The 27,990-nt window shown below is 40.8% G+C and overlaps 1 protein-coding gene across 10 annotated transcripts in view; it reads left to right on the forward strand.

Moving 5' to 3' along the window:
• The window catches only part of WDR89 (WD repeat domain 89), a 36,632-nt gene extending 12,231 nt beyond the window's left edge, over positions 1-24,401 (forward strand). For 8 of the 10 annotated variants that reach the window (XM_060098053.1, XM_060098058.1, XM_060098055.1 and 5 more), the window contains one exon: positions 23,094-24,401. In XM_060098053.1, coding sequence (XP_059954036.1) covers positions 23,124-24,284 — 1,161 coding nt within the window. In that variant the 5' untranslated portion in view covers positions 23,094-23,123 and the 3' untranslated portion in view covers positions 24,285-24,401. Of the gene's footprint in view, positions 1-6,640; positions 7,183-22,574; positions 22,636-23,093 lie in introns of those variants that run through there. The other 2 variants (XM_060098060.1, XR_009531844.1) reach the window with 2 other exon arrangements.
• The last annotated feature ends 3,589 nt before the right edge of the window (positions 24,402-27,990 follow it).

Here is a 27,990-nt window from a genome sequence, read left to right on the forward strand (position 1 = left end):
CACCAAACTGAGCCCATTAAGATCTTCTTTTTCAAAATGAGACCTTCTGAGCATCCTACTAAAAACTGCCCTAGATTTCCTACGCCCCATGGACAAAGACCAAAAAATTAGGGCTGTAATTAAGGATTTCCCCAAGGTAACTGAGGATCCCCATACATTTGCTGAGGAATTCAGTATTGTAACCCCAACCTACCAACATAGTCTCTCTGGTCTCTATTTATTAGTTCATTTGCTTGTTGGAGAATGTCAGGCCCCACAATGGATTAAAACTGCAGGTTGGGGAAACCCTGAACAACTTCTAGGGTTTAAGCTAAACGAACCAGTAGCCCTTTTATATGGTCAACCTCATCATATAGCCAAAAGGCTGCACAGAACCATCCCTAGAGCCTTCCCCAAACCTGTGGACTGGAATAAAACTCAGGTATGCATCCAAAAGCCTGCCGAATCCTTCCATGACTATTAGAACAAACTCCAAATTGTTTCCAAAGAAAATTCTGGACTCCCCATAGACATTGAGTCCACTGAGGTGGTTTTTTTTTTTTTTAAACAGTATATATTTTTTAAACTAATTTATTTATTTTATTTATTTTTGGCTGTGTTGGGTCTTTGTTGCTGTGCGCAGGCTTTCTCTAGTTGCGGCGAGCGGGGATACTCTTGGTTGCGTAGGCTTCTCATTGCTGTGGCTTCTCTTGTTGTGGAGCATGGGCTCTAGGTGCACGAGCTTCAGTAGTTGTGGCTCACGGGCTCAGTAGTTGTGGCTCTCGGGCTCTAGAGCGCAGGCTCATTGGTTGTGGCACACGGGCTTAGTTGCTCCGCGGCATGTGGGATCTTCCCAGACCAGGGCTCGAACCCCTGTCCCTTGCATTGGCAGGCGGATTCTTAACCACTGCGCCACCAGAGAAGTCCCCACTCAGGTGGCTTTTAATTCCATGTGTATAAATTGCCTGCACAAGGACTTATCCTTGTTGGTCAAAAGAACCTGTATCAAATGGGAGACAGTGTTCACCCCTGACCTTGTCAATCTGGCTAATAAATTAGCTCACACCATAGAAGGTGACTCTAGAAAAAAGACAACTAAGATTTTGAATCTACAACACCAACGGATAGAAACTCCAAAGCAAATCCGTCCTACAGAACTATGTCATTATTGTAAAAAACCTGACCATGGAAAAAAGATGGCTACAAATTGAAATCCAAATAGTCACAACCTTCTAAGAACCCATGGCCAAACCCACCCCCAATGATGGGACTCCAAGGACACACAGGGACTGTTCCTTGTTCTGCCATTAAATAGACTGGAGGAAACTACTCTCCAGATCAGGGACCAATTCCTTACAGTATTTTCTTTTTTAAAATACATTAATTTATTTGTTTGTTTGTTTGTTTGTTTATTGCTGTGTTGGGTCTTCATTGCTGCGTGCGGCCTTTGTCTAGTTGAGGCAAGCCAGGGCTACTCTTTGTTGCTGTGAGTGGGCTTCTCATTGCGGTGGCTTCTCTTGTTGTGGACCATGGGCTCTAGGCACACAGGCTTCAGTAGTTGTGGCGCACGGGCTTAGTTGCTCCGCGGCATGTGGAATCTTCCCGGACCAGGGCTCGAACCCGTGTCCCCTGCATTGGCAGGCGGATTCTTCACCACTGCGCCACCAGGAAAGTCCCTCCTTACAGTATTATTTGACACAGGAGCTACTCTTATAAGTGCTCAACCCCACTACAATTAAACAGTCCCTTTCTTGGAGTAATATGTATGTTCAAACAGTGGGAATCTTTAAAAAACTGCAATGTGTCCTTATTTCTCAGCCCATATTTTTTTGTCTGGACCTTTGCAAGAAAAATGCCTGCTCCCAAACATTTACTGGGATGAGATTTTCTGGAGAAATACAATGCTGCCTTTTTTTTTTCTCTGAAAAGGCAGAAATATCCCTTGAGTTTGAATTCAACACTTAGGAAAATTTAACCCCTTTTGCCATTATTGGCACTCTACAAACCAAGGCAGTCCAAACTTTGTACTCATCTGTCCTATTAAACCTGGAATTCCCTAATCTTTGGACAAAATTCTTAACAGAAAAAGGCACAATTCATGGTGCCCCTCCCATTATGATCCGGATTGGCCACACAAAACCTCTCCTAAGAATAAACAAATATCCTGTGAATATCCAGGGCGTAAGGCCCATTACAGAGGACCATAAGGCCCAAGGACTTATTATCCTTTGTGCTAGTCCTTGTAATACCCTTATTTTGCCTGTTAAAAAAAAAGGATGAGGATGGAGATTTGTCCAAGACCGTAGGGCAATAAATAACATTGTAATTCTCTGCTGTCCTGTCTTTTCTAATCCCCACATGCTGTTGGTATCCATCCATACTAGAAGCAACTTTTACATTCTAGTCAACTTATACAGTGGGTTTTTAGTGTCCCTGTTGAAAGGGGTAGTCAGTGTCTCTTTGCCTTTACCTGAAGGACAACAGTACATCTGGACAGTCATGCCTCAAGGCTTTACTGAGGCCTTCTTACTTCTCACAAGTTTGAAAGGCTGATTTAAATGACAGAAAATTCGCTGGAGGCTTTCTTGGACTAGCTAGTCATTGTCATAATTGGATCCCAAATTTCTCCTTAGTGGTTCAGCCCCTATATGCCTTACTAAAGAACACCAACCTGACCCCATTGTTTGGATGATCAAGATAGCTTGGGCTTTAAGGTCTTGAAAGAAAGCCTAATAAATCCACCTGCCTTTGGACACCTAAATTATCAGCTACCCATTTTCCTTTTTGTATATGAGAAGGAAGGGAATGCCCTCAGATTACTTACCCAAAAACATGGGGACTATCACCGACCTTTATGTTTCTACAGCCAACAGTGAGATTCAGTGGCCTGAGAGTACTCCACCCCCACCCCTTAGAGCGATGCCTGCTTCCACTCTTTTAGTAAAGGCTACTGAAGGGACTGTTATAGGATCCTCCTTGATCATCTTTGTACCTTAGCCTGTTGAGCCTTTCTTAAATTTTGTACCACACTCAAAACCTTTGAGCGAGACGTCTTACCACCTATGAAATCCTCTTACTAACCTCCCCTCATATGACTCTTGTTCATTATAACAGTCTCAAACCCTGCTATCCCTCTTCCCTCTTGCACTGATGAAGTTCCCCATGTCTGTTTGACTTTGATGGATCACCTCTTGACCCCTCATGATGACTTACAAGAAACCCCCTTGGTGAATGCTGATCTGGTTAATTGATGGTTCTTACCTAAAAAGTGAGAATGGCAAATTCTGTGCCAGGTATGCCAGGTCATTGAGGCTGCACCCTTGCCTTCAACCACTTCAGCCCAACAAGAGGAGTTACAAGCTCTCATTCAAACGTGTTTTAGCCAAAGGCAAGACGGCAAATGTCTGTACAGATAGTTGACATGCCTTTGGGATAGCCCATGGCTTTGGAATGTTATGGAAACAGTGGGGTTTCCTTACTTCTAGTGGAGTTAAAATTAAGAATGGCCCTTATGTCCAAAATTTGTTGGATGCTATACTGCTGCCAGCAGCTCTAGCTGTCATTAAAGTCCCTGGGCATTCCAAGTCTGATTTTCTGGAAGCCAAAGGAAACCACCTCACCAGTATTCCTGCAAAAAATGCCACCCTTCTGAGATCTATAAGCCAAACCTCTGTCATAGTCCAGAAGGCTACTCCCCCTGGCGAGGACCTAAGGGAACTAGCCAGGGAAGTACAACAGTTGGCCTCTGAAAGAGAAAAACAGAATTGGAAAATCAAAGGCTGTTGTACTGTGAAGTAAAGGGACTCTGGTTTGGACCCAGTAATTAATTGGTCCTGCCAAAAAAAATCTAAAATTTCCCTTTTTAACTACCATATATGAATTAAACCATTGGTCCAGTGAGAAAATGGTAACATTTATGAATGAATCTTGGTGGAGAAACGTCGGCAAGGCCACAAAAAACACATATCTTGTCCTAAATTCAACCCAGAGAAGACTATCTACACTGCCTGGGGACATTTTGATTTACCCAATAGACCATTTGAGGTCTGGCAGATGGATTTCATACAATTGTCCCTGTCTCATGGATATAAATATATGAGGCTAGTAATGGTGTGCATGTTTTCACATGGACTGAAGCATTTCCATGTAGAAAGGCAGCTGCCTCTTCTGTAGCTAAAGTCCTTTTAAAAAAGATTACTTCCATTTGAGGAACCACCCTGGAACTCCATAGTGACCGGAGAACCCACTTTACTGGACAATTACTTTCACAAATCTGTGCTGTCTGGCCAGTTCTACAACATTTTCATTTTGCTTATCATCCTCACTCTTCAGGACTGGTTGAACATACAAATGGAATTATCAAGATCCATTGGCTAAATTAGTTAAAAATCTCCAAATACCTCAACCAAAAATACTTCTGCTGGTTCTTCTAACTCTGGGACCCGTTCCATTCAGGATTCATAAGCTCTCACCCTTTGAAATAATTATAGGACAGCCAACGCATCTAGTCCCTGCTTCCTTTGACCTACAAATAATAAAAGGGGATATATTTCAGATTTGCAAAAGTCTAATTAAATCCGTTGACAATAATAATGCTTTGGAGGAATAATCTTTCCACAGCATGCTCCCAGGAGACAAAGATGTCAAACACCACACTTCGCAGCCTGGTGACTTCGTCTGTTGGAGAAGGCATATCCATAAAGTTTCCCTCCAACCCTGTTGCAAGGGCCCCTACCAGCTGTTGCTGACTAACCCCTGTGTCGCTAAACTCCAAGGGATGGACTCCTGGATTCATGCGTCTCTTCTATAAAAAGGCCCGCAGGGGCTTCCCTTGTGGCGCAGTGGTTGAGAGTCCGCCTGCTGATGCAGGGGACACGGGTTCGTGCCCCGGTCCGGGAAGACCCCACATGCCGCGGAGCGGCTTGGCCCGTGAGCCATGGCTGCTGAGCCTGAGCGTCCGGAACCTGTGCTCCACAATGGGAGAGGCCACAACAGTGATAGGCCCGTGTACCGCAAAAAAAAAAGGCCCCCAAACTTGAGTAGATCTGCAACCTAACTGGTGATTCAAAGCTAAAATTTTCTACTGAAGCAGATGACATCAGAAGTAGACAGCTTTCCCAGGATATCCAGACAGGCCTGTGTCATGCTGCTTAAAGTTCTAATTGCCCTTTCTTTGGCTTTCTTGCTGCTCTCATTAGCTTTAGCGCATCCCTTGGTGCACCTTACCAAAACTCCCTGATTCTGCCAGCCTTACGGATTGTTTGATTTGTGCCAGAGCTAATAACATTCATGATGAACCTGAACTGGTAACCTGGCCATTAACCTTAGAAGGATGGCGAAATCTGTCTGGCAGAGATGTAGGCTTTTCCTTTGGTACCTTTGAAGAGGTGCATGTTCTTCCTTGCAGCAAATTGGCACCAGACATTACAGCATTCCATTGGGTGCCCCCTGCCCATAAAGGAATACCCCTTAATCAAGTCTGGACTCTTACCCAAAATCTTTCTTTGTGTTTCGAAAACATTTATGGTACTGGCAAAACTCTGGCATCCCTCCCACTAAACGCTTGTAACTATACAATTCTATATGACTCAGATGATCATGAATTCACTCCCTGCTGGAATCAAGAAGACTAAATGTCTCCTCCATTAATGTATCTCTGTGGTGGGATAATGAAAATTATAATGGTACCAGGGAATGGGAAGCGGATGTGCTTCCTTTCGATGGTACTTAATAGGGAATTGATCAAAAATCTGGTGAATGGTGGGAACTTAATTCAACTTACCTTCTCCCTGGAGATTCCCCAGACCTTCATGAGAAACTCACCCGCAATAATCAAACTCACCTGTTATTCCAAATGTATAGAAATTTAAAATGTTCTTACAGCCATTCCCACCATGCTGACTGTCATGTGCTATATGTAAATGACCATGTTTTTGATCCTGAGAGCTCTTTTATACCAGGAAAAAAAAGGGGGCCCACGTAACATCCTGTCTTTAGAAAACACTGGTTATTTCTTTCTGTGCAGAAACACTCCTCCTTAAATGGAAGGGACGTTGTGGAGTCGTTGCCCTTCCACTGCCTATGTACCCAGTCTGGGTTCTTTCTCCTAACAACTTAAAAGAGCACGTCAAAGCTGGGATGGATATAATTTTGAATGGATGCCCACAAATAACCCCATAGTAGATAGAAAGGGGTTTGGGCGTGCCTTTGCCTGAGTCTTTTTCCCCTTGGGTTGGAGTAACAGACTTGAAAAAGCAATTTGAAACCTCTCTGTAGTCATGGCAACTACCTTTCATGCTTCTCTTAGAGCCTTTGAAAATCAACAAACCCAAACAGACAGCCTAGCGCAAGTAGTCTTACAAAACCACAGAGCACTACACCTCCTCACTGCACACTAGGGAGGAACCTGTGCTCTGCTTGGGGCAGAAGGCTGTTTTTATGTTAACAAATGGGGAAAAATAATGCAAGAAATAAAAAATGATGGACAGTATCAATCTGTTAACTGAAATAGGCCAAGCTCCAGGACTTGGGACATTCTCAACCTATTAAATATAGGTAGCTGGGGAAACTGGTTGAGAAGTTTGTTCCGGTCAGTAACCATAACTGGACTTCTGACCCTGGGTGTCATCCTCCTAATGAAATTTCTGCTGTCTTATTTCAGTAGGCAAATGTCTTTCCCTCAGATGTACGTACAGGATAAAGTTCCTAAGGCTTATCATGAGGCTCAATTGACCATGGAAACCAACCTGACCACCTTAGAGGACTATGACTGAGATTCCCCATGTTGTTCAAATGAAGCCAAAAATCCACTTGCCATTTCCCTCTTCGGTGGAACAGAACATCTTAGAATGGTCCTCTGCAGCTCCAAGGGACACACAGCCCAACATCTAACAACATCTCTGACTAAACAAATGCCCACGCAATAAGGTTGATCAGCGATACTGTCTGAGAAAGATCCTGCTCAAGCGAGGGAAGAGTGAAAGGATTTTAATCTAAAATGGAACCAAAGGATATGAAATGTAGACCCATTCATGTGCCCTCAGAAAAACAAAACCTAAACACTGAGAGACTGATTTCCCATGAATACCCGATTTAGAGAATTATCAAATTTACAGATTTATCGAAACTTAACCTGTGACTAGTGAGCATCCTCCAAGAATCTCTTCCCATCTTCGAACCAGTGACTTGCTGCATGGCCCCCAACTAGACTCTCCTTTTTTTTTTTTTTTTTTTTTTTTTGCGGTACGCGGGCCTCTCACTGTTGTGGCCTCTCCCGTTGCGGAGCACAGGCTCCGGACACGCAGGCTCAGCAGCCGTGGCTCACGGGCCCAGCCACTCCGTGGCATGTGGGATCTTCCCGGACTGGGGCACGTACCCGTGTCCCCTGCATCGGCAGGCGAACTCTCAACCACTGCGCCACCAGGGAAGCCCTGGACTCTCCTTTTTTGCACTGCTTGCCCATAAAAGGAACCCATCCTAAACCTTCAACAGACTTGCCTGTAACTCGTTGCAGCTTGGCTGTCGCAAATTGCAATTACTCTGCTGTTCCCAAATAAACTTGATTTCTGGTACCTTGAGCTTCACCTCTTTTCTTTTAGATTGACTTTTTTTTTTTTTTTTGGCTGCACTGCAGCGGCATGTGGGATCTTAGTTCCCTGACCAGGGATTGAACCCGTGCCCTCTGCATTGGAAGCACGGAGTCTTAACCACTGGACTGCCAGGGAAGTCCCAGAGACTGACATTTTATTTTCCTAACTGATCAGAGATTGACATTTTATTCTCCTAACTGATTTTCAAAAAGCAGAGAAGTTTAAAATTTTAATTAATTCAAGTTTTTCTTTGCTGGTTTGTGCTTTTGGATTCTAAGAAATCTTCACCTAACCCAAGGGTCATAACTTCTCTGCTTCTTTCCTAGAAGTTTTGTAGTTCTTGCCCTCACATTTAGGTCTATGATAATTTTGAGTGAATTAATAGTGCTTGTTCAGACCTCTCCTTTGTCTGATGTTAATAAGCCACTGCAGTGTTGGGCCTGGGATGCTGGAGGGCTTTCCTCATTGTCCTTCTCCACTCGCAACTTTTAGCAGGCACTGCTGGCATGTGCCAGATAGGGGCTTTCTCACCATGCTGTTTCTCCTCCAGCAGTAGACTGTTGATGCTTTTTACTCCGTGTGAGAATCGTGATGGAGGCAGAGGGTCATTCTCCTCCGTGATGATTTGTTTGTTTTTTCAAATGTATACATCTGTGCATAATCACGACTCACAGAGTTCTCTTGCTTTCTTCCCCAGTCCGGATTCCCCCAAAAGATAACCAGTATTCCAGTTGCCACCATTGTAGATTTGTTTTACCTGTTCTTAAACTTTATATAAGTGAAATTCTGTAGCAACGTTTTGTGTCGGGCTTCGGTCACTAAACAGTTCTGAGATTCATGCACCTTGTTGCGTGTACCAGTGGTGTGTGGGTTTTTGTTTTGTTTTTTGCTGTGTATAATTTTATTGTACTAATATACCACAGTTTATAAAGACTATTTAAACAGTTGGATAATTGTCTAATTATCTAATTAATCATCTTGTAATTATCCTAAAAGTAACATGCCAATGGTCTATTCACTTTGTGGCTGAGGCCAGAAACCTAAGAATCATCTTTGACACTTCTTCTCATACCCCTCTTGAAGTCTAATGAGAAAATGCTGTTTATTCCTCTTTCATACTTGTGGCCTGAATCCAGCGACTTCTCCCTACTTTTGTATCTCTTGCCCAGAATTGTGCACAAGCCTCTTTACTACTTTCATTCTTGCCCTAGGTCTGTTCTCCAGTCAGCGGCTGGAGGAATCTCTTCACAGACGTTTCTCACCTGCTGTCAACCTGCAGTGGCTTGCTTTCTCTCTTGAGAATAAAATCTGAAGTCCTTACTGGGACCTGCAAAGCTCTTATCTGACTGCAGCTACCTCTTCAACCTTATTTCCTACATCCCTTTCTTTCTCTGACTCAGTGTTAGCTGCACTGGCCCACTTGCTATTTTTCTCTGCCCAGGAGAGAAAATTATCTTCTGCCCATTTTTGGATTGGGTTGTTTGTATTTTTGATATTGAACTGCATGAGCCATTTATATATTTTTGAGATTAATCCCTTGTCGGTTGCTTCGTTTGCAAATATTTTCTCCCATTCCAAGGGTTGAATTTTCGTTTTGTTTATGGTTTCTTTTGCTGTGCAAAAGCTTTTAAGTTTAATTAGATCCCATTTGCTTATTTTTGTTTTTATTTTCATTTCATTATTTTTCTCTTGGTTCACAAGGTCCAGTACTTTGCTCCCTCATTCTATTTTGGTCTCGGCTCAAATCTCACCTCATGAGAGAGGCTTGCCTTTAATGACCAAATCTAAAAGACTATTCCTGCCCCATTTCTTGCCTTACCCAATATTATTTTTTATAATATTTATCACTATTTTCATTAGTATAATTAGTTATTTGTCTATATATCTGTCTGTCTCCCCGCTGCTCTTTGTTGAGAGCAGGGACTTTGCCAAATCCAGTGTGTTTTAGGCCTGTCATGTTAGCCATTCGAGAATCGTTTCTGAATTATTGAATAGGGATTTAATGATTTTTAAAAAATATTTATTTATTTGGCTGTGCCAGGTATTAGTTGTGGCATGCAGGATCTTTAGTTGCTCCATGTAGGATCTAGTTCCCTGACCGGGGATCAAACCTGGGTCCCCTGCATTGGGAGCATGGAGTCTTAGCCACTGGACCACCAGGGAAGTCCTAGGGATTTAATGATATTGCTTATCAGTTTCTAACTATAACATAGTATTCAAGTGGATTGTTCTTTGATAATGTTAACATCATTCTATTATAGGTCATTACTCTTTTTATTCCCCCTCCCCCTTCCCTTTATTTGCAGTTATTACAGAGAGCATTTGCTTAATTTCTTTTTTTTTTGTGGTACGCGGGCCTCTCACTGTTGTGGCCTCTCCCATTGCGGAGCACAGGCTCCGGACGCGCAGGCTCAGCAGCCATGGCTCACGGGCCTAGCCGCTCCCTGGCATGTGGGATCTTCCCGGACCGGGGCACGAACCCGGGTCCCCTGCATAGGCAGGTGGACTCTCAACCATTGTGCCACCAGGGAAGCCCATTTGCTTAATTTTGAAAAGCATCTCTTGAGAATTAGAAAAAGAAGTAGTAAACATAGAGTACCAATTCAAGAATTGGATTATTCCACATTGCTACTATCTGTTCCAAATTAAGACATCTGGTGACTGAAGAAGTTTGGTTTCTTCTCTGTTTGGTTAACCAGCTGGTTGTTTTGGAAAGGCAAAGGCAGTTCATTGTTCTTGTTGAAAGAAGCTGGGTATTCATAGACTTACTATAAAGGGTGACTTTGGGGTGAAAGATTTACTTGAGAAACTGGATATCTCAAGATGTTATTGAGGAAAATGTCTTTGTTTTTTAAAGATACTTTGAATGTTATATCTGGAACCTGAAGGATAATCTCATACTGCATGAGAGAGTGTGTGTGTCATTCCTTCCCACTCCCTTCCTCTTTTCCTTGGTAACAAATTCCTGCACTTTAAAAACTGCTCTCCCTAAGAATTTTAGTGTATTTAATGCATGAAGTGCCATATGTTGCTGCAACCAGTATCTTGAACATTCGTGTGAACAAGAATAGCATATTCAGGCTCGCTAACCAGGATTAATTTACAAAGACATTGTCTCAGTCATTAATGAATATGATATTTAAAATTACATTGAAATTGTAGCAGATGTCAGTTTAGCATACCTTCCACTAAATATGCAGCACTTCTGCCCAATTTAAAACAAATGGTTCTTTGATACATTGTTTTTTTTTTTTTTTTTTTTTTTTTTTTTGCGGTATGCGGGCCTCTCACTGTTGTGGCCTCCCCCGTTGCGGAGCACAGGCTCCGGACGCGCAGGCTCAGCGGCCATGGCTCACGGGCCCAGCCGCTCCGCGGCATATGGGATCCTCCCAGACCGGGGCACGAACCCGTATCCCCTGCATCGGCAGGCGGACTCTCAACCACTTGCGCCACCAGGGAGGCCCTGATAGATTGTTTTAAGGCCAATTATGTGTCAGTTTAAAACATACACACAAATTTCTCTAAATTTTTTTTCTTTTTGGTGGTACGCAGGCCTCTCACTGTTGTGGCCTCTCCCGTTGCGGAGCATAGGCTCCGGAGGCGCAGGCTCAGCGGCCATGGCTCACGGGCCCAGCTGCTCTGCGGCATGTGGGATCCTCCCGGACCGGGGCACGAACCCGTGTCCCCTGCATCGGCAGGCGGACTCTCAACCACTGTGCCACCAGGGAAGCCCTCTCTAAATTTTTGATTTAAAAGTTTTCTTAGAAATGTTCTGCAGAAGTTAAACCAATGCATGCTTTTTATCCCAAGGTATTGATTTCTCTAGGACATAGTAGTAGTGCATATCAGGGACTGTTCTTTAATGTCCAGTATAGAACTTTTGTAGCTAACATTAGATTTTTCCCATTTGCCACTGACCTTGCCACTAGCACATGACATTAGACATTAGCAGCTACTGCTTCCAAATGCTCTGCTAACACAACTTTGAAACTTGAAGCGTACTATCCAGGTATTTGTAAATTATCCCTCAGTTGAGTTTGTTTGACGTTTTCTTAAGATTAGGCTGGGGTTATGAATTTTTGAGAGGAATGCCACAGAAGTAAACTATCTTTCTCATCACATCACATCAGAGGACAAGTGACATCAACATGACTTACTACCAAAGATGCTGACCGTGATCAGTTGGTTAAGGTGGTGTCTTCTGATTTTCTCTAGTTGAATTTACTATCTTTTACTCTTTCAATACTCTGTTCTTTGGAAGCAAGTAATTAAGTCCAGCCTATACTCCAGAAGAGGAGAACTGAGCTCCACCTCCTGGAGGAGGTTGTATCTGCTTATATTAGTTGGAATTTTTCTGTAAGGAAGCTATGTCCCTTCTCCCTCATTTATTTACTTACTCAATCATTTATTTTTATCAGTATGGATTCATGGGTGTTTATTTTATTGTTTGGTTGCTTTTTTGCCCAAACTGGTCTAGAGTGACCAGTGGGAGATCCTGGCTCTTGTGTCTTTTTTTTTTTTTTTTTTTTAAGCACTTCTTTACTTGCAGGCACTATTCGATGCTGTAGGCTCATCTTGTATTTTCCCTGTCCCAGACCCAGATTCAGGCCATTTGTCCAAGGAGGTCAAAGGGTAGTTTTAATTTTTATTGGGGTATAGTTGATTTACAATGTTGTGTTAGTTTCAAGTGTACAGCAAAGTGAATCCGTTATACATATACATATTTTTAGATTCAAGGGTTGTTTTTTTTTTTTTTTTTTTTTTCGGTACGCGGGCCTCTCGCCATTGTGGCCTCTCCCGTTGCGGAGCACAGGCTCCGGAAGCGCAGGCTCAGCGGCCATGGCTCACGGGCCCAGCCGCTCCGCGGCATGTGGGATCCTCCCGGACCAGGGCACGAACCCGTGTCCCCTGCATCGGCAGGCGGACTCTCAACCACTGTGCCACCAGGGAAGCCCCTCAAGGGTATTTTTAATAGGGTAGATCTTAAGCCTTTCTGATTAGTACCTAACTAAAAGACAAGAATTTTGGAGAAGTTCACTGAGAGCTTGTTTTACTTCAGTGAAACTATATAATCTTCTAAAACATACTGAAGGGGGCTTCCCTGGTGGCGCAGTGGTTGAGAGTCCCCCTGCCGATGCAGGGGACACGGGTTCATGCCCCGGTCCGGAAGGATCCCACATGCCGCGGAGCTGCTGGGCCCCTGAGCCATGGCCGCTGGGCCTGCGCGTCCGGAGCCTGTGCTCCGCAGTGGGAGGGGCCACAGCAGTGAGAGGCCCGCGTACCGCAAAAAAAAAAAAAAAAAAAAAAAAAAATACTGAAGTTCATTTGCTCTTTAGAAATGTATTTTTCATTAAAAAATGAAAAATGAAATCTTAAAAAGCACCCACTCAATTTGATATGTCAGTGGTTTATTCAGAATTGAGTTGCTGATTTAATATTCATGTTCATGAAATTTTGCATATTGGTTCACTTTTTAAAAAATAGTTTTAATATAAAAGTAACAGAATGCTTTCATTTTTTAAAAGCTGTAGAATGGTATTTTTAAAATGTGAATGTGAAATGAAATAAGGCAAATCAAATGAAGTTATTAGAAAGAAAGGAAATCAATATTTGCTTATTTTCTTTATGCCAAGAATTATGCCCACTACCTCCTTCTGCTTTGTGTTCCTGTGTCATCCTCTGATTATCTCTGTCCTTGTACCATCACCCTATAGTGTAATTGTTTACTGGTCTGTCTCCTAAGTTCTTGAAGGCAGCAAGTATGTTTCTCATCTGAATCTCCAGCATTTAGCACTGTACTTGGCTATAAAAGGTGCTCAATATCAAGTATGTCCATTTCTATCCCCATTTTAAAGATGAAGAAACTGAGGCTTACAGAGGTTAGGTTAATTTGTACAATGATGACTTTGCTAGTTTGTGGTAGAACAAGGGCTTGAAATTAGTATGTTTTATTCTTAAACGTATTGCTTTTTTATTGTATCACACTGACAGATTATTGACAAGCTGAAAATTACTTCACTGCATTATTTCCAAATTGACAATCTCTGAAAATATTCATAAGAAACTGGTAACATTTGACGACTCCTGGGAGAAGAAAGGGGCTTGAGGACAGAAATGTTCTAAGATATTAGTTTTGGAACCTTTTGAATTTTGAACCATGGGACTATTTTAGAAATTCAAAAATATAGATAAATTTTTAAAGTACACAGAAACTTACCAGATTGAGTTTTATATTAAGTTTTAAAATATTGTAGCATTTCAGAGGTTTGTTTGTTTTTTTGTTTTGTTGATGTCTTTAGAAGCAGGGATCCTACCATTATTACTGAGCATAGGTTTTCATAGTCTTCAGACAATTCCTTTGTGTATCCTATTTTTTGGAATAGGTGGGTAAGGGGAGAGGATAGAATGTTCTAAAGGGAACAAAAGATCAAAGTCCCCATCTTAAATATGAATGACATTTGACTTTTTAAAGTATGTTCCCTATATCTTTATTTGTAGGAGCCTCTTACATTAAGTCAGTACTTGGTGATAACACCCAAGACTTTATTTGATTATCTCTAATTAGTTAGGCTGGTTCTGGCTGCATTAACAAAAACTCCACTGCAAATTGACTTAAATAGTCAGAAAATGTTGAATCTCATACACATGGAATTAAAGTTGTTTCCATCAGTCGGATTGGGTACCCTTTAGAATTAGCATTCCACATGTGAACAGATTGTTAGTTAGGAGGGGAATACATGCGTGGACTGGCAAAAATGTAAGGTTTCTGAACCAATTACTGGTTTAAAAGGATGGCATTACTATGATTAGGTTAATTAGGATCCATCCCTGGTGCTACAGGCAACTGAAACAACGTTGATGCCACACGGAGGGGGGAGGGGTGAGTTGGAGGGGTTCCATCATGCTAGATGTCCTCTACAGTTTCTTAATTGCCCTTCAAATAAAATACGATATATGTTTGACCCCTCCACTGCTAATACGTTGTTTGTTTGTTTGTTTGTTTGCGGTACGCGGGCCTCTCACTGTTGTGGCCTCTCCCGTTGTGGAGCACAGGCTCCGGACGCACAGGCTCAGCGGCCATGGCTCACGGGCCCAGCCGCTCCGCGGCATGTGGGATCTTCCCGGATCGGGGCACGAACCCGTGTACCCTGCATCGGCAGGCTGTCTCGCAACCACTGCGCCACCAGGGAAGCCCAAGTTTTGAGGAATGTAATTGTTCGTGGTGGGTAATGGGTTGCATAGGGGTTTCTTTTACTGTTCTTTATTCCATACAAATTCCATAATAAAAAATGGGACACAAAAAAATTAAAAGTAATGGCTGCTTACCGTAACCTTTTTCTGTGTTTGTGTTTTTTCAATCATCCTGCTCCCTTTTTTAAAATAAATTTATTTATTTTATTTATTTATTTTTGGCTGCTTTGGGTCTTCATTACTGTGTGCGGGCTTTCTCTAGTTGTGGTGAGCGGGGGCTACTGTTCGTTGCGGTGCACGGGCTTCTCATTGCAGTTGCTTCTCTTGTGGAGCATGGGCTCTAGGTGCGTGGGCTCCAGTAGTTGTGGCGCACGGGCTCTAGAGCGCAGGCTCAGTAGTTGTGGCGCACGGGCTTAGTTGCTCGGCAGCATGTGGGATCTTCCTGGACCAGGACTCGAACCTGTGTCCCCTGCATTAGCAGGCGGATTCTTAACCATTGCGCCACCAGGGAAGCCCCCATCCTGCTCCCTTTCTTTCTCCTCTGCTTATATGTAGAATTAATATGTAATTCTTTCTGTCAAAGCCTAATAGGCATATTCCTTAATTAAAGTTGACACTAATATTTTAGTACTTACATGGAAGAGGAATAGCATAGAATTGAAATGAACACGGACGGGTTCACAGGTTTTAAAGTTACAATTTGGGTTTCAAATCAGACTCCCCCTGTTATTACCCATGAGAGCATTGGCAAGTTATTCAGTTTCTCTGAACTTCAATTTCCTCTGTAAAATGGTGATAATAATACCTGTCTCATAGGGTTAAATGATTAGGGTAAAAAAATTAGATGTATGAATAAGTTTCTAGCACACCGCCTAGCATTTGTTGAACTCCAATTACGATTATTTTCTTCTCTGAGAGACTCAATCATCCTAGCCCAATTTGATAGATATGTTAGCATTATTGTAGTTAAATTATAAGTGTGGATTGTGAAGTTATTAGAGCCCATTCCTGAATCACTTTTCCCGTTTAGCTTCTCCCTGCATTGGGGACATTAGCCGGATCTCTGCATTGTGCAATCATCAGAGCTAGTTCTAGGCGGTCAATGGGCAGTATTAAGTTTCAGCTGTGGGGAATTAGTTTTTCTGACCCAAGTCTGATAAATTGTTTCAAAAGAAAACTAGTCCTTTCTCCAACATACAGCTCAAATACAACTCTTATTCTTTAGTAGTAAAAATGTAATAGTATTTGTTGCTTATGCTGTCAGATCTTTCAAGTATGATGAACATTTATTCATACCCGAAAGACAGAAATATATCTATTTCTAAGGATACTGCTCATTTCTGACTTCCTACAAAGTAATATGCCAAAAACTTTTAGTATAGTGCCTTTTGTAATCAATAGTTTCTAAATAGGTATAAAATGTGTGTTTTCGTTTAATACAATTTTTTCATCTTGTTTAAATGAGAAAGAAAGCTACTTCCTCTTCCATCATGGAATGATTTAAGCTACCTAGGCTGTCCTTCAGATTTCATATTCAAACTTGGCCAATTCAGGAATAAGAGCAACACCTAGTTGCGGCTAGATGTATTTAGGATGTACTTTATATATAGAAATGACATTTTATTGGGTTTATTTTAATAGGAAGTAAAATGAAAAAATATTTTGATTGATAAAGATAACTTACATTTTACTAAGGCAAAAGCCACAAAAGAAATACTTATATTTAGGGATTTTGTTATCAAGTAACTAACTCTTAATTACCTAAGGACAGTTCTTCAGATTAGAGATTAGTCAGCATTTCCCTTCTAATGTGTTGCAAGATGGCAGTTCACCAAGAAGTTAATATTTTCACCCCCTTGAAGCTTACCCTAAGGTGTTTGTTTTAGGGTGTCTTTCTAAACATCTTCCAGCTACTGCATTATATTCAGACACGAGAATTCTGTATCCCAGTAAAGACCACAACAGCAGTGGTGGTGGCTCAATGCCAGGGCACTGCTGGGGGTCTGCTATTTCCTGATCTGTACCAGGTGGGTCAAGATGAGATATTAGTAATTTTTTCAGAACAGTTAGGCCAATATTTAAATTGGGTTATGGTTGCTTGCTACCTCTACTAACTCAAGGACAAGGAATTTTTTTTAATGAAAACTCTTTAGCCAAGTGAACCAACATAGCTTTAGACTCTACTAAACTTCCTTTACCTGGACCTCTTCTCCTTGTCTCATGTCAGCGTTGGGAAAGTAAGAACTGCAATATGATCCAACAGGTAGTGGCGGTAACTCCATCCATTACTTTCTCTTTTCTCTGCTGTTCTCTTTTGGCTTATCTTCATTTCTCTTTTCTCCTCCCTAGTCTTTGCTTTAGTACTCTTTTCTGTCCCTCTCTTTTTGTCCCCTCTTTCATTTATGTGTGTGTGTGTGTATGTATTAATATAAGAAAAGCTCACTCTACATCCTCAGCTCTCACTAGCCTGTTGAGATCTAGAATGCTAACTAAGCTTCCTTTTATGCATCTAACAGAAATAAATAGAGAAAAGATTAAAATTATGGATAATCTTATTTGTTCTCTTTATATGTTTTTGTTAGGTTGAACTATATGAAGTTGTCAATATTGTTTTGATCTACAGAAATAGATTGAACCGTATAGTTCAATATACTCTTAGTAGCCTTCAGCAAAAGTGAGATTTAGAAATGGATTGGAAGGGAGATCAGCTCGGTGCTTTGTGACCACCGAGGTCGGGGGGATAGGGAGGGTGTGAGGGAGACGCAAGAGGGAGGAGATACGAGGATATATGTATACATATAGCTGATTCACCTTGTTATAAAGCAGAAACTAACACCATTGTAAAGCAGTTATACTCCAATAAAGATTTTAAAAACAAAAAAGAAAAAGAAATGGATTGGAAGAGAGCCCTGAGTAGGAGAGTTGGATATTCCCCAGAGGTTCTGGCTTAGAGAACTGGGTGGATCAGAGTGTTTTCATGGTGCCAATACCATTGACCAACCTGGAGAACATTGAGAAGCATATTTTGATTTTGTTTTTAAGGAGAAGGTTGGTGGGGGCATAAATAATCAGTTTTACTTTGAGGTGTACTGGGACATGTTCAAGGAGAAATGACTAGTAGACACTTGGAAATATGGACTTGTAAATAGATGAGCTCATTGGCACTTAGGTGGCACTTGAAAACATGAATGTCAATGAGGTTGCCTTGTGAGAATGTCAAGTGAGAAGAAAAGAGAGCCTATGGCTTATCTTCAGGACTGGGAAGTGGGTCATACAAAGAACACACAGAGAAGGGCATACATAGAAGTAAAAGGGTTTATTCCTCATTTTAGAATGATCCATTAGTATATTAAATTAAAATTAACTATGTAGCCTTGGAAGTTATATTTCAAATATGATTCACTTGCATATTAATGTGTTAAAGCATAAGCCAGAGGTTTTCATCTTTTCCCTAAGAGATTAAACTATTTTACTCTTTGTATCTGTGGACAAATGAATATAAACTCTATAGCATGAGAGTGTTGTAGGAGCTACCTACCTTCTAACATCTGTCTTTTTTTTTAAGTACTATGCTGCATTTAAACAGTGTGTCAGGTGGACAACCATTGAGATTGTTACCATTACTACTGTCTTAAAAGTGTTTGTTGTAGCGTTCCATCTGGACCCACTCTGCTTGCCTCATCAATCCCCAGAATCCTTGCAGGGGACTGTTCCAGTGTGAAACAGACTCTCCAGGCAGCACTGTGGAGGGAAGGAGTACTGCACTACTGTCCTGCTTGGGGGTAGCAGTGCATAGTCATAGTCCTATAACTTACTATTAGCTTAAAAGTCACATTAAACTTTCTTATTGTTTAAAATCTGATATTTCATATGCAGAGATCAATATGAAGCAGTAGCAAAGAATTGTTTCTTTTGTAATCTCATTAACACTTTGACTAGTATTTCAAGAGTGGGCAGTTGTTTCTATCTGGAATTAAAAAGGATTTTTCCTTGAAGTGTATAGGCAGTACACTCTTAAGTGAACACACATTTTAGGATGTATTTGAAGAGCTTGTAGTAAAAAAAAATAAAGTTAAATAAGTTTTTTTTCACAAATAAAGTCTCCTTCTATATTTCCTTTTTGTACTTTATTTAAAGTACTGCTAAAAAATACCATTATTTTACTAATTTCCATAAGCACAGCTCCCCCTGCAAACACACAGACACATGCAATATCATTTTAGATTTATTCTGTTTCTCCTGGAACTCTTCAGCTCTTAATGCATGAAAGTTGAATCAATTATTCACTCATTTATTCAACAATCATATTGATAACAAAAAAGCAAGAAAGAGTCAGGTAATAAGTTCACCTCACCAGTAAAATCAGGTTTTTAAAAAATATTGAGTGAAAAGAGCAAATTGCAACAAAGCTACATATAATTGTGATGCCATTTAAAAAATTTCTTAATCATAGGAGTTGTGTCTATAAGGTTTCATTTCTTTAAATGAAAAACTGAGGCAAATGTGGCAAAATGTTAAATCTGGGTAATATGTACGGTACTTGGGTGTCTGTTTCCTTTTTTCTACACTTCTTTGTATATTTGAAATATTTTATAATTAAGCATTTTTAATTTTTTAATTAATCAAATGGGCAGTATAATAGGGGGGTGACAGGCTACTTTAGGTTGGTTGATCAGGGAAGCTCTCTCTGGGGAGGTAACATATTGAGACCTGAATAACAGGAAGGAGTTACACAAAAAAGGTACAGAAAGTATTCCAGGCAGAGAAACAGCTATTGCTACAGTCCTGAGACAGAAGCAAGCATGACATGTTTAAGGAGAGAAGGCCATTTTAGCCTATCTGGTTGTAAAGCCAACAGTTATGCTGTGGAGATAAATGGTCATTTAGTCTCAGAATACTTGAAGGATGCTCACCATTTTCAGACTTACTCTTATACAGAGTTGTTCCATTTAGGGCTCACATACTAATTGTGATAATGACATATCAGAAGCTGGCTGCTTGAGGAGTTTCTCAGTCGTCAAGTTGGGGACAGTTTGAGCACCAAGAAGAATTTAAGTGATCAAACTTGTTATTATGAGTCTCTGTGATGTGATGCAATAGGAAGTACCCAGGGCTTCCCTGGTGGCGCAGTGGTTAAGAATCCGCCTGCCAATGCAGGGCACACGGGTTCAATCCCTGGCCCGGGAAGATCCCACATGCTGCGGAGCAACTAAGCCTGTGCGCTACAATTTGAGCCTGTGCTCTAGAATCCATGAGCCACAACTACTGAGCTCATGTGCCACAACTACTGAAGCCCGCGTGCCACAACTACTGAGCCCGTGTGCTGCAACTACTGAAGCCCGCGTGCGTAGAGCTTGTGCACTGCAACAAGAGAACCCACTGCAATGAGAAGCCCGCGCACCGCAACAAAGAGTAGCCCCCGCTCGCTGCAATTAGAGAAAGCCCGCACACAGCAACGAAGATGCAATGCAGCCAAAAAAAAAAAGTACCCAGCATCACCTAAATTTTATCCCTGATAACAATATTAAACTGGAATCTAATCATGAGTAGGAAACAATTTGAAAAATCCAGAATATGGGACATATTATCAGACAACTGGCCTGGACTTATAAAAATTCAGTGTTAAGAAAACAAAAGATTGGGGAGGTGCTCTGTGTGAAAGTATTTAGAAATGAAGTGATATTTTGTCTGCATTTAACTTTCAAATAGTTCATCAAAAAATGTGTGTGTGTGTGCTTATAGAGATAGAAGAAAGCAAGTTGTTGAACCTCGGAGGTGAAAGGCTATGTGTGTGTGTGTTCGTTGTACTATTCTTTGAACTTTTGTAAGTTTTTTTTTGTTGTTTGTTTGTTTTTGCGGTACGCGGGCCTCTCACTGTTGTGGCCTCTCCCGTTGCGGAGCACAGGCTCCGGACGCGCAGGCTCAGTGGCCATGGCTCACGGGCCCAGCCGCTCCGCAGCATGTGGGATCTTCCCGGACCGGGACATGAACCCGCGTCCCCTGCATCGGCAGGGGGACTCTCAGCCACTGTGCCACCAGGGAAGCCCTATTGTAAGTTTTTAAATAGTCAAAATTTAAAGTTGGGGAGGATGCTTATTCTTTACTTTTTTTTGCGTTACGCGGGCCTCACTGTTGTGACCTCTCCCGCTGCGGAGCACAGGCTCCGGACCTGCAGGCTCAGCGGCCATGGCTCACGGGCCCAGCCGCTCCGCGGCATGTGGGATCCTCCCGGACTGGGACACAAACCCGTATCCTCTGCATCGGCAGGCGGACTCTCAACCACTGCGCCACCAGGGAAGCCCCTTATTCTTTTTTTTGAACCCCAATGCAACTTATAAATATTTTTTGCCTTTTGGTTTAATTGTTTTGTTTGGAGCCACTCTGATAGATCCAAATTCTTCCCCATGTGGTGTTAGTGGTATTGATAATGGTAATACTGGTCATTTTTACATAACATTTGTTGAATGTGTATCATGATATGCCAGACACGTTATTTCAGTTAATCCTTCTAACAACTCTTGAATTAGTATTCGTTTCTCCTTGTAAAGATGAAAAGACAGACGGTTAAAAAGCTATCACTAAAGCAACAGAAAAAAAAAAGCATTTCATCTTAAGAATGAAAATGTGAACTTGTGAGGCAGGCTGGAATATTCGTTGGTGAAAGCAAGTTAGAAAAGTTTGTGATAAAGTCACTAGGCATGCATATTTTTCTGGCCTTGAACTTGTTCTGTATACAACCTACCATTGAGAGGCAATCTAGTGTGGTGGTTAAGAGCACAGTCCCTGAAGCCAGAATGCCTAAGCTCAGATTGCATCTCCAACATTTACAAGCTGCTACTGCCTGAGAAGCACATCTCCAGAATTCCTACTGGGTACCTCTATTAGTTTTTTATCGCTGCTGTAACAAATTACTGCAAACTTGGTGGCTCAAAACAACATAAATTTATTATAACTCTGGAGGTCAGAAGTCCAAAATGGGTCTCAATGGGCTAAAATCAGGGTGTTAGCAGGGCTGCACTTTCACATGGAAGCTCTAAAGGAGGCTGTTCCCTTCCCTTTTCCGCTTTCTAGAGGCCACCCAATTATTGGCCTCCTTTGCCCAAACCAGCAGTGTATCTCTCTGAACCTTTCTTCCATAATAACATCTCCCTCTGACTCTCATATTCTGCCTGCTTCTTCTGTCAGTACTTTTAAGGGCACTGGTGATTACTTTGGGCCCACCCATATAATCTAGAATAATCTCCCTATTTTAAGGTCAACTGATTAGCAACCTTAATTCCATTTACAACCTCAATTCCTCTTTGCCATGTGACCTAACATACTCATAGGTTCCTGGGATTAAGGTATGAACATTTTTTTTAAATGAATTTATTTACTTTTGGCTGTGTTGGGTCTTTGTTGCTGTGCGCGGGCTTTCTCTAGTTGCGGCGAGCAGGGGGCTACTCTTCGTTGCAGTGCTTTTCATTGTGGTGTCTTCTCTTGTTGTGGAGCACGGGCTCTAGGTGCGTGGGCTTCAGTAGTTGTGGCACGCGGGCTCAGTAATTGTGGCTCACAGGCTCCAGAGCGCAGGCTCAGTAGTTGTGGTGCACGGGCTTAGTTGCTCCACGGCATGTGGGATCTTCCCAGACCAGGGATCGCACCTGTGTCCCCTGCATTGGCAGGCGGATTCTCAACCACTGTGCCACCAGGGAAGCCCCATGGCATGAACATCTTTGAGGGACCATTTTTCTGCTAACACATCTATGTTTAGATTCTATAGTTGTTAAGGCAGCTGTGGCCAGGTCAAGATGATCTCAAAGTGGAGATCCTGGCTAATGCTGAGGACTGTGCGTAGGACCAATTATTAAGTTTGAGCTGAAAGGAATTACTAAGCAAGGTATGTACATGTTTTAAAATTCTCTTACTGGCAGTAGATTCAGTATATAAAAAGTGATTGAGGGGCCTCCCTGGTGGCGCAGTGGTTGAGAGTCCGCCTGCCGATGCAGGGGATACGGGTTCGTGCCCCGATCTGGGAGGATCCCATATGCCGCGGAGCGACTGGGCCCGTGAGCCATGGCTGCTGGGCCTGCGCATCCGGAGCCTGTGCTCCGCAACGGGAGAGGCCACAACAGTGAGAGGCCCGTGAACCGCAAAAAAAAAAAAAAAAAAAAAAAAAAAAAAGTGATTGAATTAGAAGTAGGCAACTGAGTTTTAGTTACATCATGGTAGGGAAATGATTAAAATATTAGATTTTAGTTCTGTTGTTTTGTGCCAGCTCTCAGAGGGAAATGTTATTGATTTAATCACAATGTAGAGACGCTTTGGGTTTAATTTTAATTTTTGTTTTTATTACAGATTTTTACTACCCTTGGATGCACTCCTGATATGGAGAAGATTGAGGAACAATTTGCTAATTTGAACATTGTTAAACGTTCCTCAGAAACTAAAGAGCCTACTTATCTGCTTGGCATAGACACATCAAAGACTGTACAAGCAGAAAAAGGAAGCTTGGTTGCTGTTTTATGTTCTAATGGATCAATCAGAATATATGATAAAGAAAGATTAAATGTACTACGAGAATTTAGAGGATATCCTGGACTTAATGGAGTCAAGTTTGCAAATTCCTGTGACAGCATGTATTCCTCATGCACTGATGGCACTGTAAAATGTTGGGATGCTCGATTAGCCAGTGAAAAACCTGTCCAGCTGTTCAAGGGTTACCCTTCCAATATTTTTATCAGTTTTGATATCAGCTGTAATGATCATGTCATTTGTGCTGGTACAGAAAAAGTTGATGATGATGCATTGTTGGTATTTTGGGATGCAAGAATTAATTCTCAGGATTTGTCTACTACTAAAGACCCACTTGGTGCATATTCAGAGACACATAGTGATGATATCACTCAAGTATGTTTCCATCCCAGCAATCCCAACATGGTAGTCTCAGGTTCAACTGACGGCCTGGTAAATGTATTTGATATTACTGTTGATAATGAAGAAGATGCACTGGTTACAACCTGTAACTCAGTTTCATCAGTAAGCTATATTGGTTGGTCTGGGAAAGATTATAAACAGATTTACTGCATGACACACGATGAAGGATTTTGTTGGTGGGATCTTAATCATCTGGATACCGATGAACCAATTACATGTTTGAACATTCCGGATGTCAGAGAAGTAATTAATGTGAAAGAAGGGATTTTGGACTATTTGATTGGCGGCCTATATCATGAAAAGACGGACAGATTGTTTGTAGTTGGAGGAACAAACACAGGAATTATTCACATAATGAGCTGTACCACATCAGGATTGGTCCATGTGACCAGGCTTCAGGGAGGGCATGCTGCTACAGTCCGTTCTTTCTGTTGGAATATGCAGGATGATTCTTTGCTAACTGGAGGAGAAGATGCACAGTTGTTACTTTGGAAACCTGGAGCAGTAGAGAAGACGCTTACAAAGAAAGACAGCATGAAAATAGCATCCTCTGTGTACCAGCGAGTTCGAGTTCATAGTAATGATTCTTATAAGAGAAGGAAAAAGCAGTGATGTTACATTGGGGGTTTACTTGACAGGTTTTTTAGTTGCAAATAATTATTTCTGTGTACTACCTGTTGTAGACGTGTTTAAAGCTCATATGTAAATAAAAACAAGCCAGTTAGCAAACAGTCCTGAAAAAATGTTGAGAATGGTTTAATTCAGGTCTTTGTGTATTCTAAAATTATTTTTTAAGCCGCCATTTGAGTATATAATTAGTGAGTTGAAAGTAAAATTACATTCCTCATTTTAAAAACCCATCTGTTGAATTAGTAAATGTTGAGTTTGAAGAAATAGCTTTGATAAGGGCTTTTTAGAAGTAGATGGCTGGTGTGACTTTAAAAAACAGGTGGTTTGGGCTGTGTTTTTTAAGCTCAATTTTTTACATCTTCATTATTTATAAAACCAATTCAGACTGTTTCTTCATCCGAGAAGCTCCTACTTGCTTAATACATATAGATTACACTGGCATATTTAAATATAAATATTCTAATGAGTTTAAATAGAATTAAACCTTTTCAGAAATAGTGATTTGCATTTATTTGAGAAAAGTATATTTAGTAAATATTTGCATCCACACTTTAATATTGTAGATTAAACAGTAAACAGGTGTTTCACTGATGAAGAGGAAATTACCTTGCAAAATTCTTTTTGAGACTCAAAATGAATATACAAAAACAAAAGTATTTATGATAGTAGAATGACTTTTTATTTCAAAATATTGCAATATTTTGTGATAAAATTTTCTTCTATAGTGTTTCATCCATCCATAATTTTAAACTTGAATTTTTGTTTACTGCTAATTTTTCCATCCTTCCTTTTAAATATTTCTCTAAAGAATCTTAATTAAAAAGTTGATCCCTCTAAAGGTTTGGTATCTTATCTCTGAGACTGTAGCACTGGGGGAAATTTTTCTATAGAACATTTGTAACTTATATTTAGATATGATTTAGCTTAACTCAAATGAGCCTGAACAACAGGTAAGTTGTTGTTCTATTAAATATATTAAAAATACATGTTTCTTATTTGGAGAGATTCAGCTATTCTTGGTATTGTCCAAACCATAAACCTGAGGGTAATATAGTACTTTTCCTTTTTCCCTTAACCAGTCAATCACCAAGTCCTGTGCTATTCCACCTCCTAAAATCTGTCAGCCTGTTCTTTTGCCTTTACCCCCCGGCACTACTGCCTTAGATAAGACTTTCATCATTTTTCTCCTAGATTATAGACTCTGTCTCTAATCTGCTCCAGTTCATTCTTCCTACTACTTCTAGACTGAACATCGAAAACACAGATTTGATAATGCCTCATGCTGCTTAAAATCTTTGATACATTTTGATCTTTTGATAGAGGACTGTTTAAAATGAAAAACCATGTTTTCAAGATATTTAGGATATGAGACAATGCTGACTATGCTGTAAGTGGGAAAAGTTGGTAAAAAAGACTTTCAGAGACACTGCATTTATGCAATAACAGGAAAGGCAACAGGAGTTATAAAACAGCAGAGCTCTTAAAAATATTTGAAATTCAGAAGTAATTATTAGAGCTGTAAGATGCAAGTGAGGAGATACCTCTGAAAGAGACAGAAAGTGAGAGAAAAGATAAAGGCCGCAAGAGAGGTCTAATATCAGACTGATGGTGTTAGAAAGTGAAAAAAAAAAAAACTTTTTAAGGGGTGGGAAGGGATTATTAAAATGAAATAACATAAGAGCCTATCCCAGAACTTCATTCTTTAGGTTGAAAGGCCCAACAAGGGTGTCAAGTGTAATGAATGAAAAAGACCCACACCAAGGCATAGCACTGTGAAGTTTTAGAACTCTAAGAATAAAGAGAAAATCTTAAAAGTTTTCAAAGAGAGGGTAAAAATACAATCACTTAGGAACAAGAATAACATCTGCATTAGACTCAGCAAATCTGGATGACAAAAAATGGTAGATCAATGGCTTCAAAGTTCTGAGGACATATTCCTGCTATCTGAACTTACGCTCTCCAAATTCATGAAGATTACAGTAGATTCAAACTATTCAATCTAAACTCGGATTACAATAAATTTTTTTGACACATCCCTTGCTTAGTGAACACTTCCTTCTTGCTCTCTGAAACTCAGGAACCAAATTTATTTAGCTAACAGTATTCGTTGCTAACCAAACTCAGTGGCTGAACCTAGGAAATAAAAGAGATTTGGATTTCAGGAGATACTTGCTTTTCCAACCTATAATTCTGTGACCAAACTACCCTCATGTTTTATACTTCAAGTTTAAAACATGAAGAGAAGTTTAAAACATTTAAGACATACAAAATTTTAAACTTTAGTTTCTATGCAGCATTTCTCCAAAGAAGATATACAGATTGCCAACAAACACATGAAAGAATGCTCAACATCATTAATCATTAGAGAAATGCAAATCAAAACTACAATGAGGTATCACCTCACACCAGTTAGAATGGCCATCATCAAAAAATCTACAAACAATAAATGCTCGAGAGGGTGTGGAGAAGAGAGAATCCTCTTGCACTGTTGGTGGGAATGTAAATTGATACAGCCACTATGGAGAACAGTATGGAGGTTCCTTAAAAAACTAAAAATAGAACTACCATACGACCCAGCAATCCCACTAGGCCTATACCCTGAGAAATCCATAATTCAAAAAGAGTCATGTACCACAGTGTTCATTGCAGCTCTATTTACAATAGCTAGGAGATGGAAGCAACCTAAGTGTCCATCGACAGATGAATGGATAAAGAAGATGTGGCACATATATACAGTGGAATATTACTCAGCCATAAGAAGAAACGAAATTGAGTTATTGGTAGTGAGGTGGATGGACCTAGAGTCTGTCATACAGAGTGAAGTAAGTCAGAAAGAGAAAAACAAATACCGTATGCTGACACATATATATGGAATCTTAAAAAAAAATTGGGAATAAACACGCAGACCTACTAGAGAATGGACTTGAGGACATGGGGAGGGGGAAGGGTAAGCTGTGACAAAGTGAGAGAGTGGCATGTAGATATACACACTACCAAAGGTAAAATAGCTAGCTAGTGGGAAGCAGCCACATAGCACAGGGAGATCAGCTCGGTGCTTTGTGACCACCTAGAGGGGTGGGATAGGGAGGATGGGAGGGAGTTGCAAGAGAGGAGATATGGGGATATATGTATATGTATAGCTGATTTACTTTGTTATAAAGCGGAAACTAACACACCATTGTAAAGCAATTATAATCCAATAAAGATGTTAAAAGAAATAGAAAAAAACAAAACTTAAATATGAGCACTTGCAAAATAAATAAGTTGTTAGCTATGGCAAAAAAAAAAAAAGGCTCATCTAGGAAAAAATAAATAAAAGTCTACTGGAGGATGTAGTCCACAAAAAATAAGGGAGTAAATCAAGGGAGGCAAGAGATACCAGAAATCAGTGCCCCAACCCAGTATAGTGACAGGATAACATTTGCAGCAGGCCCACAATATTCAGTCCAGATTGGAGGAGGATGAGCTATGGGGAGGGAGATGTCCAGGGAAAAAAATGAACTGACAGGTTACCCAATGCATTTGACCATGGGGAAAATGGTATAAGCGGATTAAACTCAATTACAGGAGATCCTATATTGAAAAATTTTAAGTGAAAACCTTTAAAAATAAAAGTTTTTAAAAGATAAAAGCAATAAATAAGATTCACTTAAAGGCATAAGTTAAAAGGATGAGGAAAGGTATACCA

Source organism: Mesoplodon densirostris, chromosome 4, assembly GCF_025265405.1.
Source record: "Mesoplodon densirostris isolate mMesDen1 chromosome 4, mMesDen1 primary haplotype, whole genome shotgun sequence".
Taxonomy (NCBI): Eukaryota; Metazoa; Chordata; class Mammalia; order Artiodactyla; family Ziphiidae; genus Mesoplodon; species Mesoplodon densirostris.